Below are 20,796 nucleotides of genomic sequence, written 5' to 3' on the forward strand. Positions count from 1 at the left end.
GGCACTGCGTTAATTTGACAATTGCATGCTCGTGCAACGATGTACCCAAATAAAATGTATGTCCTTTTTTCCCATAAATAGAGCTTTCTTTTGGTGGTATTTGATCACTTCTGTGTTTTTTTATTTAGTTATAAACAAAAAAAGACAGACAGTTTTGGAAAAAAAAAATATTTTTTACTTTCTGCTATAAAACATACCCAATAAAAAAATGTAAAAAATCTAATTTCTTCATTAATTTAGGTTAATTTGGGCTACATATTTTTTGGAAAAAAAATCCCAGTAAACATGTATTGATTGGTTTGCACAAAATTTATAGTGTCTACAAACTATGTGATGTATTTTTGGAATTTTTATTTATTTTTTAATGGCAGCGATCAGCGACTAATAGCAGGACTGCGATATTGCGGCGGACAAATCGGACACCTAACAAAAACTTTTGACACTTTTTGGGGACCAGTGACTTTATTATGCCCTGTACACACGATCGGATCTTGAACAGACTTTCCGATAACAAAATCCATCAGATTTTTTTTGACGGATGTTGGCTCAAATTTGTCTTGCATACACACGGACGCACAAAGTTGTCAGAAAATCCGATCGTTCTGAACGCGGTGACGTAAAACACGTACATCGGGACTATAAATGGGGCAATAGCCAATAGCTTTTGTCTCTTAATTTATTCTGAGCATGCGTGGCACTTTGTGCATCGGATTTGTCTACACACGATCGGAATTTAAAGGATCGGATGTTGTTGTTGGAAAATTTTATATCCTGCTCTCAAACTTTGTGTGTCGGAAATTCCGACGGAAGAAGTCCGATGGAGCCCACACACGATCAGAATTTCCGACAACACAATCCGATCGCACTTTCTTCGTCGGAAAATCCGACCGTGTTTACAGGGCATTACAGTGATCAGTGCTAAAAAAAATTGTGCTTTCACTATACTAATGACACTGGCAGGCAAGGGGTTAACATCAGGGTTGATCAAAGCATTAAATGTGTTCTTAGGGAGTGCTTACTAACTTTGTGGGGGATGGTTGTACTGTGGGAAGGCAGAGATCCATGTTTCTGCTTAGCAGAAACACAAAACAACTGCCACTCCTTGTCACAGAACAGTGATCTGCCTTGTTTACATAGACAGATCGCCATTCTGCCAGTGCCTTGAACAATCAGTGGTCCCGGTGGACATTCAGATCCAGAAGTTCAGAATCATGTGATTTTGCACAGAGTGGCCGTCCTGTCACAGTAAATGTGCATGGGGCAGTCTGCATCTGGTTAAAATGTAACCAGGAATTGCCCACATTTGCCCCCAAACCTCCCTCATATCTTTTAGATTTTGTACCATCAATATGTTCTTTTTTCTTATTGTAGGAAGAACCTGGTTTTATTAGTCCATGTGATATTATCACACAGCTTATTTTAGGTGTCCTGCAGGGGCAGCTACTGGGAGGTCAGTTCATAGTGACATAGACACACCTCCAGAACTAAATCTCCCAAGAGCCCTTTCCCTATTAGGTATGGGCCGAACACCCCCCCGGTTCGGTTCGCCCCAGAACATGCGAATAGGCAAAAAAAAAGCAGACTAAGTACATGGATTACTGGAACCATGTCCTGTGGTCTGATGAGATCAAGCTAAACTTATTTGGTTCAGATGGTGTCAAGCGTGTGTGGTGGCAACCAGGTGAGGAGTACAAAGACAAGTGTGGCTTTCCTACAGTCAAGCATGGTGGTCATTTAGACAGCCGCCTTCTCCACCGCTCCTCTCCTGACCAACAGAAGCCTTAAGACTACATTTTCCATGACACTGTAACCTACCAGAGTCAGGAAAAGTGTTAGATAAACACCTCTTTAACCACTTGCCGACCAGCCGCTGCAGTTTTATTGCAGCAGAATTACACAGCTGGGCGAAAGGACGTTATTTTATGTCACTTCGGTCTGTGGCCACTAGGGGCGTGCGCACCCTCTGATCACCCCCGAAGCTGATGAAAATGCCCCCCAGTCGCTCGTGACACACCAAGAACCGGGATCTGTGTGTGTAAACACACAGATTCCAGTTCTCTGAGGGGAGAAAAGACTGATCATGTTTCATACAAAGTATGAAGAGAGATCTGTCATCTCCCCTAGACAGTCCCATCCCCCCTTCAGTTAGAACACAGAGAGGGAACACAGTTAACCCCTTGATCGCCCCCTAGTGTTAACCCCTTCCCTGCTAGTGACATTTTTACAGTAATCAGTGCATTTTTATAGCTAGGATTGCTGTATAAATGCCAATGGTCCCAAAAATGTGTAAAAAGTGTCTGAAGTGTCCGCAGCGATGATCAAATACCACCAAAAGAAAGCTATATTTGTGGGGAAAAAAGGACATCAATTTTGTTTGGGTGCATGCCACACAACTATGCACTTGTCAGTTAAAGCGATGCAGTGCCAAATCGAAGAAAATGGCCTGGTCATTCAGCAACTAAATCTTCTGGGGCTGAAGCGGTTAAGGTGTCCTCAAGAGATCTCATCTTCTGCACCCCCTGTGGGGATGGGATGAGTTCTGAGACTTTCCCCTTGTAACGGTGGTCAAGGAGGGTTGCCAACAATCCTTCTCCTTTATGCCACGTATTCTTGGGTCCTATTGCAGGCTTTTAAGCATGAGGGAGCCTATGCACCGCAAGTTTGTGGAGGCATGAGAAGCAGACTCCTTGGGGTCACTAAGGATTACAGTATCTGGAACTGCCTCCTCCCAGCCATGTACTACTCCCAAGGGTTCTGAGGATGGAAAACCATCTCTTAATATTTGACATAAGATTTCCTCTGCTTCAATGCCTCCAAAACTGCCGAAATCCTATTAATCCTCCCTCTACTTGTGCGTTCTATGGTGTAGGAAGAATGGTGTCACTGTCTACATAAAGTGAGCCTTAAGAGGAAAGGAAGTCCTCCTCTTCCTCCCACTGCTCTGCCTCGAGTGCCCTGTCCATAATGCCACGCAGAGTCTACTCCAGCAGGAACACAACAGGGATTGTGTCACTGATGCATGCATTGTCACGGCTCATCATCCTTGTGGTCTCCTCAAATGGTGACAGTACAGTGCATGCATCCTTTATGAGCAGCCATTGGCATGGGGAAAAAAAGCTGAGCCCACCAGAGCCTGCCGTTGTGCCATACTCACACAGATACTCGTTGACGACTAGGGATGAGCCGAATACCCCCAGGTTCGGTTCGCACCAGAACATGCGAACAGGCAAAAAATTAGTTCGAACACGTGAACACCGTTAAAGTCTATGGGACACGAACATGAATAGTCAAAAGTGCTAATTTTAAAGGCTTATATGCAAGTTATTGTCATAAAAAGTGTTTGGGGACCTGGGTCCTGCCCCAGGGGACATGGATCAATGCAAAAAAAAGTTTTAAAAACGGCCGTTTTTTTTGGGAGCAGTGATTTTAATAATGCTTAAAGTGAAACAATAAAAGTGCAATATGCCTTTAAATTTCGTACCTGGGTGGTGTCTATAGTATGCCTGTAAAGGGGCGCATGTTTCCCGTGTTTAGAACAGTCTGACAGCAAAATGACATTTCAAAGGAAAAAAGTCATTTAAAACTACTCGCGGCTTTTAATGCATTGCCGGTCCAACAATACACATAGAAGTTCATTGATAAAAATGGCATGGGAATTCCCCACAGAGGAACCCTGAAACAAAATTTTAAAAAAATGACGTGGGGGGGTCCCCCTAAATTCCATACCAGGCCCTTCAAGTCTGGTATGGATATTAAGGGGAACCCCGGCCAAAATAAAAAAAAAATGACGTGGGGTCCCCCTAACTTCCATACCAGGCCCTTCAGGTCTGGTATGGATATTAAGGGGAACCCCGGTCAAAATTAAAAAAAAAAAAATGGCGTGGGGTCCCCCTCAAAATCTATACCAGACCCTTCAGGTCTGGTATGGATTTTAAGGGGAACCCTGTGCCAAAATTTAAAAAAAAACGGCATGGGGTCCCCCCAAAAATCCATACCAGACCCTTATCCAAGCACGCAACCTGGCAGGCAGCAGGAAAAGAGGGGGGACGAGAGAGCGCCCCCCCTCCTGAACTGTACCAGGCCACATGCCCTCAACATTGGGAGGGTGCTTTGGGGTAGCCCCCCAAAACACCTTGTCCCCATGTTGATGAGGACAAGGGCCTCATCCCCACAACCCTGGCCGGTGGTTGTGGGGCTCTGCGGGTGGGGGAAGAAAGAAGAAAGAAGAAAGAAGAAGCATTTAAATAAAACTGTCTCTTGTCATTTCGAACATTTTTGACAGTTTTTTTGTGAAATGGTAGGGGTACTTTTGTACCCCCTTACCATTTCACACAGGGGGGGAGGGCCGGTATCTGGGGGTCCCCTTGTTAAAGGGGGCTTCCAGATTCCAATAAGCCCCCCACCCGCAGACCCCCACAACCACCGGCCAGGGTTGTGGGGATGAGGCCCTTGTCCTCATCAACATGGGGACAAGGTGTTTTGGGGGACTACCCCAAAGCACCCTCCCAATGTTGAGGGCATGTGGCCTGGTACGGTTCAGGAGGGGGGGCGCTCTCTCATCCCCCTCTTTTCCTGCGGCCTGCCAGGTTGCGTGTTCGAATAAGGGTCTGGTATGGATTTTTGGGGGGACCCCACGCCGTTTTTTTTATTTTGGCGTCTGGTTCCCCTTAAAATCCATACCAGACCTGAAGGGTCTAGTATAGATTTTGAGGGGGACCCCACGCCATTTTTTAAAAAATTTTTTGGCCGGGGTTCCCCTTAATATCCATTCCAAACCTGAAGGGCCTGGTATGGAATTTAGGGGGACCCCCACGTCATTTTTTTTTAAATTTTGGTTCTGGGTTCCCCTGTGGGGAATTCCCATGCAGTTTTTTATCAATGAACTTCTATGTGTATTGTCGGACCGGCAATGCATTAATAGCCGGGAGTAGTTTTAAATGACTTTTTTCCTTTGAAATGTCATTTTTCTGTCAGACTGTTCTAAACACGGGAAACATGCGCCCCTTTACAGGCATACTATAGACACCCCCCAGGTACGAAATTTAAAGGAATATTACACTTTTATTGTTTCACTTTAAGCATTATTAAAATCACTGCTCCCGAAAAAACGGCCATTTTTAAAACTTTTTTTTGCATTGATCCTTGTCCCTGGGGCAGGACCCAGGTCCCCAAACACTTCTTTTTTCAAAAGATTTTATTGAAATTTTACAGAATATCAAGTAGAATTTGACATACAGCTCAGTGAAGTAAATCGCAAGTGTTCAATAGGCATCGATAGATAAATACAGGAAATACAAGAACAGTTGATAGAAAGCGAGTACGGGCATAACCCAAACACTTTTTATGACAATACCATGAATATAAGCCTTTAAAATGAGCACTTTTGATTTCTCCCATAGACTTTTAAAGGGTGTTCCGTGGCATTCGAATTTGCCGTGAACACCCCAAATTGTTCGCTGTTCGGCGAACTTGCAAACAGCCGATGTTCGAGTCGAACATAAGTTTGAATAGAACTCGAAGCTCATCTCTATTGACGACCCTCTGCTACATGTGCAGCTGCTGCAGCATTGCCAAAGTCGAGTGCAACCTGGTGGGCATGTCACAAATCAGGCAGTTTACAAGCAGGTGAAATGTCCACTGAATTTCAGCCAACTGAGCACTGGCTGTGTATGACTACAGACTCTTCTGGCCTGCTTTAGCAGATATTCCAACCCTGGATACCTATTTAAGAAACACTGCACCACCAAATTGAGGACATGTGCCAGGCATGGCACATGTGTCAAATTTCCCTGTCTAAGGGCAGAGAGGAGGTTTGTGCCCTTATCGTGCCCCGCCATTCCTGGCTCCAGCTGGTGTGGTGTGAACCACCTCTGGGCCTGCCCCTGGAGAGCTGCAAGAATCTTTGTTCCATTGTGGTTCCTGTCTCCTAGACAGACCAGCTGCAGCACTACATGTCACCTTGTAGCCTGACTCATTGAATAGCCCCTTGAACACGTAGGGGGTAATTGTGGTTCTTCGGACAATTCAGCAGAGGAGGGCCTGGAAGAGGAGGAGGACGGCGTAGAGCTGACAAATCTTGCATCATAACCACTAGCTGTATGGAGATGTGGCAGCACAAGCTGCAGCACTGAGCCCTGTCCTGCATCCTTCTGAATTGCAAGCAGAGTTACCCAGTGTGCTGTGAACAAAATATATCATCCCTGTCCATGCTGGCTGGACCACGTGTCAGCAGTAATGTGGACTTTGCAGCTGACAACCTTGCCCAACGATGCCACAACATTGCCTTCCACGTGATGGTATAGAGCTTGAATGGCCTTACGTGAAAAGAAACAGTGACTGGAAACCTGCCATTGTGGTATAGCACATTCTGCAAATTCAGGGAAGGGGGCAGAATCTACCAGATGGAAAGGCAGAAGTTGTAGAGCCAGCAGCTTTGACAAGCTTTCATTTAGATGCTGGGCGTGTGGGTGGCAGTGACTGTATTTTTCATTGCAGATGGGGCAGATAAATTTGCTGGCTATAGCCTACAGCTGGTGGTGTGCTACTGGCAGATGTGCTGCAAGGACCTGGGACACCCTCCACTATACCTTTCAGTGGAGGCTGCTGAGAGGTCATGAGGTATAGCAGGGACAGACTGAGGTGAGTAAGGAGGAGGAACAGAATTGCATCCCCTTTGTTTGGCTTTCAGTTGCATTTACCAGTGGGCTGTGTGGTGGGAGGTTAAATGCCTTGTCAAGCATGTGGTACCCAAATGGCTGGTGTTTTTGCCATGCTTGATGTGCTTGAGACAAAGTTTGCAAATTGCAACAGTCCGATCGGCTGCACATGTGCTGAAAAAGGTCGGGAGATAACAGCTCCATAAAGTGAATAGGGTGGCTGCTCTCTACTATTCCATGATGGCTGTCTCTTTGAGGTTGTGCCTCACCCTAACTTTCTTATTGTGCTCTATCCAGCACCCAAGTCACGTCAGTGACCTCATCATCATCATCATTTCCTCCATCCTCATTACCACTGGAGACAACTTGGCAATATGCTGTGGCTGGGGGAACATGACTGCTAATTTGTGTACCAGTGTTCTCCCCTCTCTCTAGGCTCATGTTCCTACATTCCTCAACCTCAGAACCAACATCTGAATCAAATAATGGCTGTGCATCTTCAAGAAACAAGTGGCTGACGCTGTGTTCAAATAACTCAGCTGACTCCTCCATACCTGATGCTGGTGCTATGGCAGAAATAGCTATGAACAAGGAGGCAGATTTAGTCACTCTGCAGCTGCAGTGGACTGCACACTAGTCTCTGCTTGGGTGGCGGAGGATGAGGAGGTTGAGGATGGTTTAGTAAGACAGTCCACCACCTCTTCTGCATGCTGTGGCTGGATAGCATGGGCAACATCAATAAAAAGAGAAAATTATGCCCTGCCTGAGGACTGACCATGTCCACCTTTGACTGTAAGCACATATGCTGCTCACAGTGCTATGGGAACGTTTGCCTCTCCTTGTTGTCCTCCCAGACATGATGGGGGGGTGTTTATTAATAAAATCTAACAAAAGATGTGGAAATGTGTACGTGAATGCACTTGTTTGGTGTTTGGTGGACTTTAATCTGAGTACTCACTACATAGACACACTCCACTGATAAACTACAATATACTGCGGTAAAACTGCACTGACACACTGATATATACTGCATTAAACCTGCACTAATGCACAGAAATGTGCTGCGTTAAACGTGCACTAATGCACAGAAATATACTGCATTAAACGGCACGTACCGCACTGAAATATACTGTGGTAAACTTGCAGTAACACACAGAAATATACTGCATTAAACGTGCAATAATGCACTGAAATGTATTGCGTTAAACAGCACGTAATGCACAGAAATATACTACATTAAACGTGCACTAACGTACTGAAATATACTGCATTAAACGTGCAATAATGCACTGAAATGTATTGCGTTAAACAGCACGTAATGCACAGAAATATACTACATTAAACGTGCACTAACGTACTGAAATATACTACGTTAATTGTGCACTAACACACTGAACTATATTGCAGTAAACCCGCCTGACAAAATAAACTGACACTAATGTAAAAATGAATGGTCACTACACTCACACTGACTGAACTATCACTAGATTCACACTAAACTGATATTCTACACTGACAATAGAATCAGAATAGCACACTGTAGCACACTAACTGCCTAGTAGCACTGAACAGAGCCATGTTCTATCTTTTTCCATGCCAATATCACACAACAAATGGCCACTATTAAAAGAATACTTTTATAGTGTGGGGTGGGACTAAGAGCAATGAACCATGATTGAATAATGTCATCATTACTTTCTCCAATCTAGGCTCTGACATGATTGGGCAAAGCTTTAATTGCTTCATTCAATCAGGGCTTCCAATGCACTGTGCGGCGGCGCAGTGCATTGCCATCATATAGCGGGCTGAACATATGGTCGAACGCCCAGATAATTTGGGTGTTCGTTGAATGGGCAAACAGCCAATGTTGGGCCCAAACTCGTGCTCGGGCCGAACCATTCGCCCATCCCTAATATTTAAGGTAAATAAACTTGGATGTCTCATTCAATCAAAGAAAAAAGCAGTACAGCACATAAATTAAACTAAATATATAAACTAAAAGTCCAGTATAAACAAAATGCAGGCAAAATCCAGTGATTCTTCCAGTGATACTAGTGACATGAGGTAAATGTTGCAGGGTGACTGTGGTGACAAACGTGGACCTCCACCTTCAGTGATACTAGCCGCTCACCTCAATAGATGGACCCCTGAGTAAATCAGTCAGGTCAAACACAGCAGTTCCCTCACCAGGGAATTAATCAGGAGGAGATGAGTACACCGTAAAGCCTCAGCAGCAGCAGCTTTCAGTAACCAACAGGCAGGCAGTAATCACATGTAAAAGATAAGGAAGGAATCTAGTGCTCTCTGAATGATATTCAAATCAATTTAATAAAAAAGCAAAAGAACTCACAATAAAATGCACTGTACCCCAGTGCGGAGGATAAAAGCCTCAGTCGCCGCTGAGGAAGTCCCGCCCACTTTGAGGGACGTAACGCGTACGGCAAGGAGAACGTGCCCTGATCGTGACGTCACCCGCGCTCCGCTCGTCCATCCTCTATGGGACATCCATTCCTTTCATGCTTTTATCCTCCGCACTGGGGTACAGTGCATTTTATTGTGAGTTCTTTCGCTTTTTTATTAAATTGATTTGAATATCATTCAGAGAGCACTAGATTCCTTCCTTATCTTTTACATGTGATTACTGCCTGCCTGTTGGTTACTGAAAGCTGCTGCTGCTGCTGAGGCTTTACGGTGTACTCATCTCCTCCTGATTAATTCCCTGGTGAGGGAACTGCTGTGTTTGACCTGACTGATTTACTCAGGGGTCCATCTATTGAGGTGAGCGGCTAGTATCACTGAAGGTGGAGGTCCACGTTTGTCACCACAGTCACCCTGCAACATTTACCTCATGTCACTAGTATCACTGGAAGAATCACTGGATTTTGCCTGCATTTTGTTTATACTGGACTTTTAGTTTATATATTTAGTTTAATTTATGCGCTGTACTGCTTTTTTCTTTGATACACATTTTGGGATTTGATAAATTTTACCCTCAGTATTACAGCTGCTGCTTGATTAGGGATTTTGGTTTGCGCTGGTTGATCTTGTTTTCATATGTCTCATTCAATGCCCACAATCTCATAGTTTAACTACTTTAATACAGGGCACTTACACCCCCTTCCTGCCCAGGCCAATTTTCAGCTTTTCAGCACTGTCGTTGTTTAAATGACAATTGCGCGGTCATGCTACACTGTACCCAAACAGAATTTTTATCATTTTTTACCCACAAATAGAGCTTTCTTTTGGTGGTATTTGATCACCTCTGCATTTTTTATTTTTTGCTAAACAATTAAAAAAAGACCTAAAATTTTGAAAAAAAATGGTGGGCACTGATGGGCACTGATAGGTGACACTGATGGGCGCTGAAGGGCTGCACTGATGGGTACTTATGGGTGGCATTGATAGGCGGCACTGCTGGGCACTGATAGGCAGCACTGCTGGGCACTGATACGTGGCACTGATGGGCACTGATATGCGGCACTGATAGATGGCATTGATAGGCATCACTGATAGCGCTGCCACTGGCAGGCATTGGGGGTGGGTACTGATTGGCAGCTGCCTGGGCACTGATTGGCATTTCCCTGGTGGTCTAGGGTGGCACAGCTGGTGGTCCAGTGTGGTGGCATCCATGGTGGTCCTGGGTGGGCATCCGAGGGGGAGCTGCGCTGATAAACAATCAGCAGAGACCCCCCCTGTCAGGAGAGCAGCCGATTAGCTACTCTGTCTGTCAGACATGAGTGAGGAAAAGCCAATCAATGGCTTTTCTTGTTTACATCATGATCAGCCGTGATTGGACACGGCTGATCACGTGGTAAAGAGCCTTCGTGGGAGGCTCTTTACCGAGATTGGTGTAGCGATGTGTCGGACTGACACACCGCACCACCGATCGCCGCAATGCGCGCCCCCACAGGCACGCAAGAGCGGCCATTCTGAGAGGCCGTCATATGACGTCCACCCAGAGTGAGAGCCGTGCTGCCCAACCGTCATTTGACGCTCAGCCGGCAGGAAGCGGGTAAAGACTAAGTAAAAGAAAGGGACATGACTTGCCATTAATCTGATGTGCTCCTTGTACTGCTGACTCCTGCATTCCGTGATATCTTCATCCACCGATGCTGCCCTAACTCCATTGCCACAATCTTCTCATCAAGAGTGTCTGACTATGCCTGCCCTTTCCGCCCTCTTTCTTCACTCATAGAAGGTGTACTACAGCTTATGTGAATGAAACGTGATCATGATGGATGTAGGGGGTAGACCTTTCAATCATCCACCTGTCCTCCATTCATAGATCTCAGTTATAGATATGTAGTGCTAGCCTGCAGGGGCTGCTGATTTTAACAGTTTTTTTCCCCCCAAAACCATATAGAGACCACCATCTCCCCAAGCAACCGTCCATTCATTCTGGCTCCAATAAACAGTCCAGGGGTTGTCTTTTTTGTGATGTATTGTTTGTAAAACTTGTGCAGTAACAGGAGAGGAGGATCAGGACATGGGATATTCCAAAATGGTTAGCAATTAGCTGTGAAAGGAAAATGTTGGACAGTCTAAGGCAGGGTTAGGGAACCTTGGCTCTCCAGCTGTTTTGAAACTACAAATCCCATGAGACATTGCAAGAACCTGACAATCACAGGCATGACTCCTAGATGCAGAGGCATGATGGGATTCGTAGTTTCACCACAGCTGGAGAGCCAAGGTTCCCTACCCCTGGTCTAAGGCCTCACAGCTGTAGACCATGAGGTATGTTTCTTTGGCATCTGGTTACCCTACAACACTGCACAGCTATACGTAACCAGTGCAATCTCCAGAACACAGTAACAGGGGAACATTCTGCTCTAGGTTCACAGTCTAGAATCCTGCTGAGGACAGGAGAATGCCCTTTACTCTGAGATGCTATGAGGACTGCCTCAGTCCAAGCTACCTCTGGCACTTATATCCCAAAAGTGCACAGTCACCAGGAATCAATTCAGGGTCATTATTTATAAGTCCCCAGGACAGCTGCCACTTTCCAGCTTCCTCCAGACGCAACCCAGTGAGTGAGACGGTGCTTCTCTCAACCAGATCCCTTTGGTGACATCCTGCAGTCAGTTACACAACACTTCCAGGCCCCAGGTCTGCCACAACTAAAACCTCACAGAACAGCAACATAGTCCATAGGCTGCCTTAGGGGCAATAGCCCCCCGAGGCTTGGAACTCTCCTTGCTCAGGAAAGAACCTCACTTTACAGCTTCAGACTATTTATCAGCTTCCCAGCCAACATCTGGACACACCTCCCCATGGATTGGCTAGGCCCTGATCAGTATTCAGCCTGGGTATTTGAATTCTCCCTCCCTAAGCTTGAGAAACTTCTTCTAAAGGCAGGGGAAAGCAATCAAACTCCCAGTCTGAACAACTCTGAACAGACCGGACCAAACAATCACTGCTCCCTTGATTACAAAATGAGCCAAAAACTAAATTTACCTAGCATCCTGCATTAGAAGGGTCATACACAAAGAAGCTGTAGTTATAGTTTCTATGAATGGAGATGATGGGCAGAAAGGGAAGGCATAGTTGGGCACTCTTGACAAGAGTCTGTGACAACCCCCCAGTTCTATTAACCTCCCACCGCTGTAATCTTCCAGTAGGAGGTGTCAGAGGATGAAGATTTCAAGGAATCCAGGAGCCAGAAGTACAAAGGACACATCAGATTATTGGTAAGTCATGTCCCCTACTTTTTTTTATTGACTAAGCCTACTTTATTATATTGTAAAGGACATCCATTGCAAATGAATAAACTACAGATACTATACATTCAGAAAGAAGATATAGAATTTTAGGGATAGTTTAGTTGAAGTGTTGTTTTAGACTCATTTTTCCTGATTTCCATGTGTTCCTTTTAAGCATCCAATCAGATTTGTCTTAAAGAAACACTATCACTTTGACCCTTCAGGACAGAGTAATAGTGTCTCTGGAAAGTGCCCCCAACCCCACATATTCATATTACTATTGATCATTTGCTGCTTTTTCCTCCATTTCAGTTGACAAGCCAGCTGGCAGCCAATCAGATTTCCATTTCTTCTAGGTTCCGGTATCTCGATGCTCAGGACCCTGTTTGCCTGGTAACAGAAAAAAGTTTGGAACTTCAGTTCATAAATGTTGCTATGAGTGCATCCCATGTCCAGAAGGGGAGATCTCCAACATTTCTGGTAGAGTGTACATTTGTCATAGACTTGTGCTGTAGTTCAGAAAGAGAATTTGACAGGGATGACAAAACTGCACAGGATTTTGGTGCTTCAGAGGTCCACTGTACCACTGCACCAATACACTCCTCCATTGACTGCATTAATACCACATACTTCTTTACTGACTGCCTTTGTATTGGTGGACATGGAAAACTTCAACACTTCCATGCTGCTCCTCTTATACATACCATTACTGCACCCAAAAACTGCTCCACTGAACCCTTGACCGCTTTTGCAATTGTTGCTGCACACATAGCAACACACTATGGGTCTGTGTAGAAAAAAATTGTTGTGGGATGACTTAAACATTTGCACATGCACCTCGAATGATTGCTGTATTGTTTGTAATATGAGTATCTTCTATGGTTGTCAGCTCCATCTAGTGATCATAATGCAATATTTTCCTAAATTTGCCTTAACCACTTCCCGCCCGCCCTATAGCGGATTGACGTCCGGGAAGTGGTTCTGTTATCCTGACTGGACGTCATATGACGTCCAGCAGGATAACATGCCGCAGCGCGCCCCCGGGGGCGTGCATCGCGGCGATCGGTGGAGCGGTGTGTCAGTCTGACACACCGCTACACTGATCTTGGTAAAAAGCCTCCGGCGGAGGCTCTTTACCACGTGATCAGCCGTGTCCAATCACGGCTGATCACGCTGTCAATAGGAAGAGCCGTTGATCGGCTCTTCCTCACTCGCGTCTGACAGACGCGATTAGAGGAGAGCCGATCGGCGGCTCTCCTGGCAGGGGGGGTCTGCGCTGATTGTTTATCAGTGTAGCCCCCCCGCAGATCACCACACTGGACCACCAGGGATCGCCACTAGGACCACCAGGGAAGGGGCAACATGTGGATGGCCAGGTATGTACCCCATGGCCATCCACATGTGCCCAGTGTGCCAAATCTGTGCCAATCAGTGCCCACAAATGGGCACTGATTGGCACCATTATGTTGCAGTGATGCCCAGCAATGCCACCCTTAGGGGCATCACTGCAAACAAGCAGTGCCATCAGTGCCACCCATCAGTGTCCATTCATGCCACCTGTCAGTGCCCATCCATGCCCATCAGTGCCCATCTATCAGTGCCCATCCATGCCCATCTGTGCCAACTATCAGTGCCACCTATGAGTGCCCATCAATGCCACCTATGAGTGCCCATCAATGCCACCTATGAGTGCCCATCAGTGCCACCTATAAGTGCCCATCTGTGCCACCTATGATTGCCCATCAGTGCTGCATACCAGTGCCACCTATCAGTGCCCATCAGTGCCACCTATCAGTGCCCATCAGTGCCGCCTATCAGTGCCCATCATCAGTGCCCGTCAGTGCCACCTCATCAGTGCCACCTCATTGGTGCCACCTCATCGGTGCCCATCAGTGCCGCCGTATCAGTGCCGTCAGTGCCGGTCAGTGCAGCCATATCAGTGCCCATCATTGAAGAAGAAAACGTACTTATTTACAAAAAAGTTTTAACAGAAACAAAGAAAAACTTGTTTTTTTTCAAAATTTTCGGTCTTTTTTTATTTGTTGCGCAAAAAATTAAAACCGCAGAGGTGATCAAATACCACCAAAAGAAAGCTCTATTTGTGGGAACAAAATGATAAAAAATTTGTTTGGGTACAGTGTAGCATGACCGCGCAATTGTCATTCAAATTGCGACAGCGCTGAAAGCTGAAAATTGGTCTGGGCGGGAAGGTGTCTAAGTGCCTGGTATTGAAGTGGTTAATCAAGGAAGAAAAACATTATAGGCACTAGATGGAGCTGAAAATCATAGGAAATAATCATATTACAAACAATACAGCAATCAAAGACCATTTTTACCACAAACTGCTGCATAGTGTATATTCAAACCACTATGAATTTTCTTACAAATTTGGTATTTCTCCCCATTTAATAAACAGGTCCAATTTTGCTGATATATTTTCAAAAAGTTGTTTTTATGGAAATCACTCAGGTTTTTACTTTAAAGACAAACATCATTTGAATGTAAGACAACAGTGTGAACTTGTAAATTCTGTATATACTGTACATGCATTTCAATTTGTATGCTTTATCTACTGCAGCAAATATCCTTGATATCATACCAAACCTTCTGCCATGTTTTCACATTCCTAATAGAGATGGGCCGAAAATCCCCTAGTTTGGTTCGCACCAGAACTCCCGAACAGGGAAAAAGTTTGGCCCCAAACTGCAAACTCCATGGAAGTCTATGGGACCCAAACATGAAAAATCAAAAGACCCCATTTTGAAGGCCTATATGCAAGTTATTGGCCATAAAAAGAGTATGGGGGCTTGAGAACTGCCCTAGGGCACATGTATCAATGCAAATAAAAAAAAAACAATCATTTTTAACCTCTTGCTGACCAGCCGCCGTCATAATGATGCGGCAGGTCGGCTCTCCTACGCAAACCGCCATAGGTGTACGTCGGTCTGTGCAAGGAGGCAAGTCGGCGACTAGGGGTACATATCTTCACTGGTCTCATGATTCGATTTGATTATGATTATCCTGTCCACGATTCGATTCGATTCCACGATGCATCACGATGCATCATGATTACAGTGTATGGTTAAAAACTTTTTATCCGAATATTCAAGCAGTCAGAAAAACTACATTTTTCTCCAATGGCAGAGGAATGTTGGGATCAGAGGCAGAGGGATGTTGGGATCAGAGGCAGAGGGATGGTGGGAGCAATGGCAGAGGGATGGTGGGATCAGAGGCAGACAGATGGTGGGATCAAAGGAAGACAGATGGTAGGATCAGAGGCAGATGGTGAGATCAGAGGCAGAGGGATGGTGGGATCAGAGGCAGAGGGATAGATGAGATCAGAGGCAGAGGGATAGATGGGGTCAGGCAGATGGATGTGGCATCAGAGGCAGAGGGATAGAGGGGATCAGGCAGATGGATGTGGCATCAGAGGCAGAGGGATAGAGGGGATCAGGCAGAGGGGTAGTGGGATCAGAGGCAGACGGATGATGGGATCAGGCGGATGGATGGTGGGATTGGAGGCAGATGGATGGTGGGATCGGAGAAAGAGGGATGGTGGGATTGGAGGCAGATGGATGGATGGGATCAGAGGCAGAGAGATGGTGGGATCGGAGGCAGAGGGATGGATGGGATCGGACGCAGAGGGATGGATGGATGGGATCAGAGGCAGAGGGATGGATGGATGGGAGCAGAGGTAGAGGGATGGATGGGATCATAGACAGAGGGATGGTGGGATCAGGCAGAAGGATAGTGGGATCAGGCAGAAGGATAGTGGGATCAGTGATACTGGCACTCAGGGTACAGGTATTCACCCTGTAGAAAAACACACTGCTGCCAGGAAGACAGAAGTGATGGAATCTGCTGCTGACAAACAGAATACAGTGAACGTCTCAGATCTCTCAGTGCTGAGATTTCAGCTCTTCCCTGCTGCACATTCCAGCACACTAGGAGTTAACATAGTGGAATGTGTGAACGGGGAAGACAGAGCTGAACTCTCCCACCGGGTCAGTACAAGTTGTAAGCAGAGAACATGTCTAGCCCAAACCATTTGCCCAAAACAAATTCCTAAGACCTTGATAAGAAAAAAACATACCTACTTACGGTTTATAATTGTAATAATAATGTGATACCTACATAAGCATGGTTATAAAAAAAAACTCAAAGTGCTGAATATACAGAACAGTTATTTGGAAAGGTGCTGGGTGTATTTTTTTTGTCTTTTCCCTACTGCATTAGTTATTATTAATGTAAAGCCACAGATCAATGTTAATATATGAGTTGCCTAGTTATAAAATAGACTGTTTATTCCTGAGATACTTTAATACATATGTCCATCACATGTGTTTTTTTCAATACCTGCAGACAGTGAAAACTGCATGAAATGTCCTGATGATGAATGGCCAAATGAGAAGAAGGATCGGTGTCTTCCAAAACTGGTGGAATTTCTCTCCTACACTGATGATACTATTTCTGCAGTATTTTCATCTGTTTCCTTACTTTTTTGTCTTCTGGCTTGTTTAATATTGGGGATATTTGTTCATTACCAGGACTCCCCCATTGTTAAAGCAAATAACCTGAACCTGAGCTATCTTCTCCTGGTCTCCATCATGCTGAGCTTCCTCTGTGTCTTCTTGTTCCTCGGCCGTCCAGTAGATGTAACCTGCATGCTGCGTGTAATGTCTTTTGGTGTCATCTTCTCAGTTGCTGTCTCCTCCCTACTTGCCAAAAGTATCATGGTGTGTATTGCTTTTAAAGCCACCAAACCAGGGAGTCCCTGGAAGAAATGGATGGGAGTCAGATTGCCCAACTCTATAATGTCTGTGTGTCCCCTGGTTCAAGTAATAATATGTGTGATTTGGTTATCTATTTCTCCCCCCTTCCAGGACCAAGACTTTTACTCTTATCTAGGAAAGATCATCATTCAGTGTAATGAGGGTTCAGTTATCGGCTTCTACTCTGTCCTGGGATATATGGGACTTCTGGCAGCTGTGAGCTTCATTATAGCATTTTTAGCCAGGACATTACCGGACAGTTTTAATGAGGCCAAGTACATCACCTTCAGCATGCTGGTGTTCTGCAGTGTCTGGATTGCCATGATCCCGGCCTATCTGAGCACTAAAGGGAAATATATGGTGGCTGTTGAGATTTTTGCTATAATGGCATCAAGTGCTGGACTTCTTGTCTGTATATTTTTGCCAAAATGTTACATTATTCTATTTAGACCTGACCTGAACACAAAAACGGGTTTGCTTGGAAATAGAACCAAATGAATTTATTACTTACTGAAAATAAAATTAAACAAACTCAATTTGTCGATAAATATGTATAAGAATATTATTAACATTTTAGAAAATATAGTCTCATATACTGTATTATGCAGCAAAATTTTCATGTATTTACTCTGTGGAGCACCACTCCAATCTCCTCTGTTTTCTTCTATTAGATTTTCTGCAGATTTTTGTCTTCAGATTTACCAAAACCATGTAGTGCAAGAGTCTGCCTGATTGCATACAAATTTAAACTTTTAAGGTTTGACGTCATATTATATGGTTTTGGTAAATCTAAAGACAAAAATCTGCAGAAAATCTAATAGTGTGTATGGGGTCTAAGGTCTACACTTGGCAATTTAGTTTGAATATGTAGCACTATACAAGTTATTCATTCATTCATTCATACGAAAATCAGAAGGGAAAAGTCTGAAGACGTACTGCCTGCGGATTTTCAGATCGTTAATACGGTGCATTCGATAGACGATTTGACTTTTACATCAGACAAAAGCTGGATGTGCAGGCTATAAAATTTTTGTTGGATGTGAAGTCAACATCTGATTTTCAGATGGTCAGTACAGAAATCGTCAAACGAAAGTCGAAAGTACAAACACACATGCTCGGAACGAGTCGGAAACGGTCGGTCTTGTAAACTACCGTTCGTAATCTAAAATTATTATTACTGACGCGACAATTGATGAAATGTGTAAATGCAGCGCACATTCACATCTTCTTTAATAGGATAATAATGAAGCTGCTTTGCTGGTGATACTGATGTAGTTATGCCAAACATATTTTAAAAGGTATTTGTTTTGTACGATCTGAAAATCGCAAATCAACATTCACCAAAATTCTACTAACTTCTACTAACACTAAATTAGCAGAAGGGGCCTAAAAGATGGCTCTTGAGAAATAAACTTCCTCTGTATACTCTCATAGTGCTTCACTACGTTTGTGTTTGTCAAACGACAATTTGCGGATAGTTAGTATACTAGACAAAATCCTGCACACACGCTTTTGACAAAAATCAGATGCTCGGTCGTCCGACAATCAAACCATGTGTACGAGGCCTATGTCTGGGTTGGTAGCCTGTCTTCACTCCATAGCCCAGCAATCAATGTAACAGATGGCTGCACACTGATGACATCACTTTGAGAAAATACTTTTATTCTAGGTCTGTAGGCTCAAGCCTTATACACACAGTTTAATTGTTGGACGACCGAGCGTCTGATTTTTGTGAAAGTGTGCTGGATTTTGTCTAGCATACTAACTATCCGCAAATTGTCGTTTGACAAACACGAACATAGTGACGTACTATGAGAGTATAAAGAAGAAGTTATTTTCTCAAGCTCCACCCTTTGGGCCCCTTCTGCTAATTTCATGTTATTAGAAGTTTGGTGAGCGTTGATTCGTGATTTTTAGATCCTACAAAACAAATACATTTTAAAATATGTTTGGCAAAACTACACGCAAAGCAGCTTCATTATTATCCCCTTAAAGAAGATGAGAATTTTGACATTTCATCAATTGCTGCATCACAAATGTTAATTCTAGATTACGAACAGTAGTTTACAAGACCAAACTCTTCCGGCTCGTTCCTTAAATTTCCGAGCATGCGTGTTTGTACTTTCAACTTTTGTGTGATGATTTCTGTACTGCCCATCCGAAAATCAGATGCTGAGTTCATATTCGACAAAAAATTTATAGCCTGCACATCCAGCTTTTGTCTGATGAAAAAGTCAAATCGGTTGTCGAAAGCACCGTACTAACGATCCGAAAATTCGCAGACAGCTCGTCTTCAGACTTTTCCCTTTTCCCTGATTTTCGTACCGTGTGTACAAGTCCTTACAGTCCCAATAGCAATATTACTCAGGCTCATTTTACCCTGATTGCACTTAACCAAAGTGATAGGGCTGGTTAGGGAAGGGGATATTTATACCATAAGGCACAATGTAATACAATCAAAAGCAGTGACTGCGAGTGATTGACAATGGAAAAGGACATAACCTGTGTATCAAAGCATGGTAAAATAATAGCACATAGAGAAAGGGAAAACAAGTAATAACTAAACCAGTCAGACTGGTACAAGAAATATATATATAGATCTATAGATATATATCTATAGATATATATCCATAGATCTATATATATATCTATAGCTATATATAGATATATCTATATATAGCTATAGATATATATAGATAGATATATCTATATATATCTATAGATATATATAAATATATACAGTCAGGTCCATAAATATTGGAACATCGACACAATTCTAATCTTTTTGGCTCTATACACCACCACAATGGATTTGAAATGAAAAGAAAAAGATGTGCTTTAACTGCAGACTTTCAGCTTTAATTTGAGGGTATTTACATCCAAATCAGGTGAACGGTGTAGAAATAACAACAGTTTGTATATGTGCCTTCCACTTTTTAAGGGACCAAAAGTAATGGGACAGATTAACAATCATCCATCAATTGCAGTCAATTACAGCCTGAAGTCTGGAATGGATAGACATCACCAGACATTGGGTTTGCATAACATTCCACTTCTTTCCCTTAAAAAAACGCTTTGGTTGCTTTTGCAGTATGCTTCGGGTCATTGTCCATCTGCACTGTGAAGCGCCATCCAATGAATTCTGAAGCATTTTGCTGAATATGAGCAGATAATATTGCCCGAAACACTTCAGAATTCATCCTGCTGCTCTTGTCAGCAGTCACATCATCAATAAATACAAGAGAACCAGTTCCATTGGCAGCCATACATGCCCACGCCATGACACTACCACCACCATGCTTCACTGATGAGGTGGTATGCTTTGGATCATGAGCAATTCCTTTCCTTCTCCATACTCTTCTCTTCCCATCACTCTGGTACAAGTTGATCTTGGTCTCATCTGTCCATAGGATGTTGTTCCACAACTGTGAAGGCTTTTTTAGATGTTGTTTGGCAAACTCTAATCTGGCCTTCCTGTTTTTGAGGCTCACCAATGGTTTACATTTTGTGGTGAACCCTCTGTATTCACTCTGGTGAAGTCTTCTCTTGATTGTTGACTTTGACACACATACACCTACCTCTTGGAGAGTGTTCTTGATCTGACCAAATGTTGTGAAGGGGATTTTCTTCACTAGGGAAAGAATTCTTCGGTCATCCACCACAGTTGCT

At 44.0% G+C, this 20,796-nt stretch overlaps 1 protein-coding gene across 1 annotated transcript in view; it reads left to right on the plus strand.

Moving 5' to 3' along the window:
- LOC141128210 (vomeronasal type-2 receptor 26-like) overlaps nt 1-17,625 on the plus strand; it is a 34,310-nt gene extending 16,685 nt beyond the window's left edge. Inside the window, exons 5-7 of the mRNA XM_073615367.1 lie at nt 1,372-1,450; nt 12,734-12,835; nt 16,718-17,625. Of these exons, the coding sequence (XP_073471468.1) occupies nt 1,372-1,450; nt 12,734-12,835; nt 16,718-17,625 (1,089 nt within the window). The remainder of the gene's footprint in view (nt 1-1,371; nt 1,451-12,733; nt 12,836-16,717) is intronic.
- Nucleotides 17,626-20,796: the final 3,171 nt, after the last annotated feature.

The sequence above is a fragment of the Aquarana catesbeiana genome, linkage group LG01, assembly GCF_042186555.1.
Source record: "Aquarana catesbeiana isolate 2022-GZ linkage group LG01, ASM4218655v1, whole genome shotgun sequence".
Lineage (NCBI taxonomy): Eukaryota > Metazoa > Chordata > Amphibia > Anura > Ranidae > Aquarana > Aquarana catesbeiana.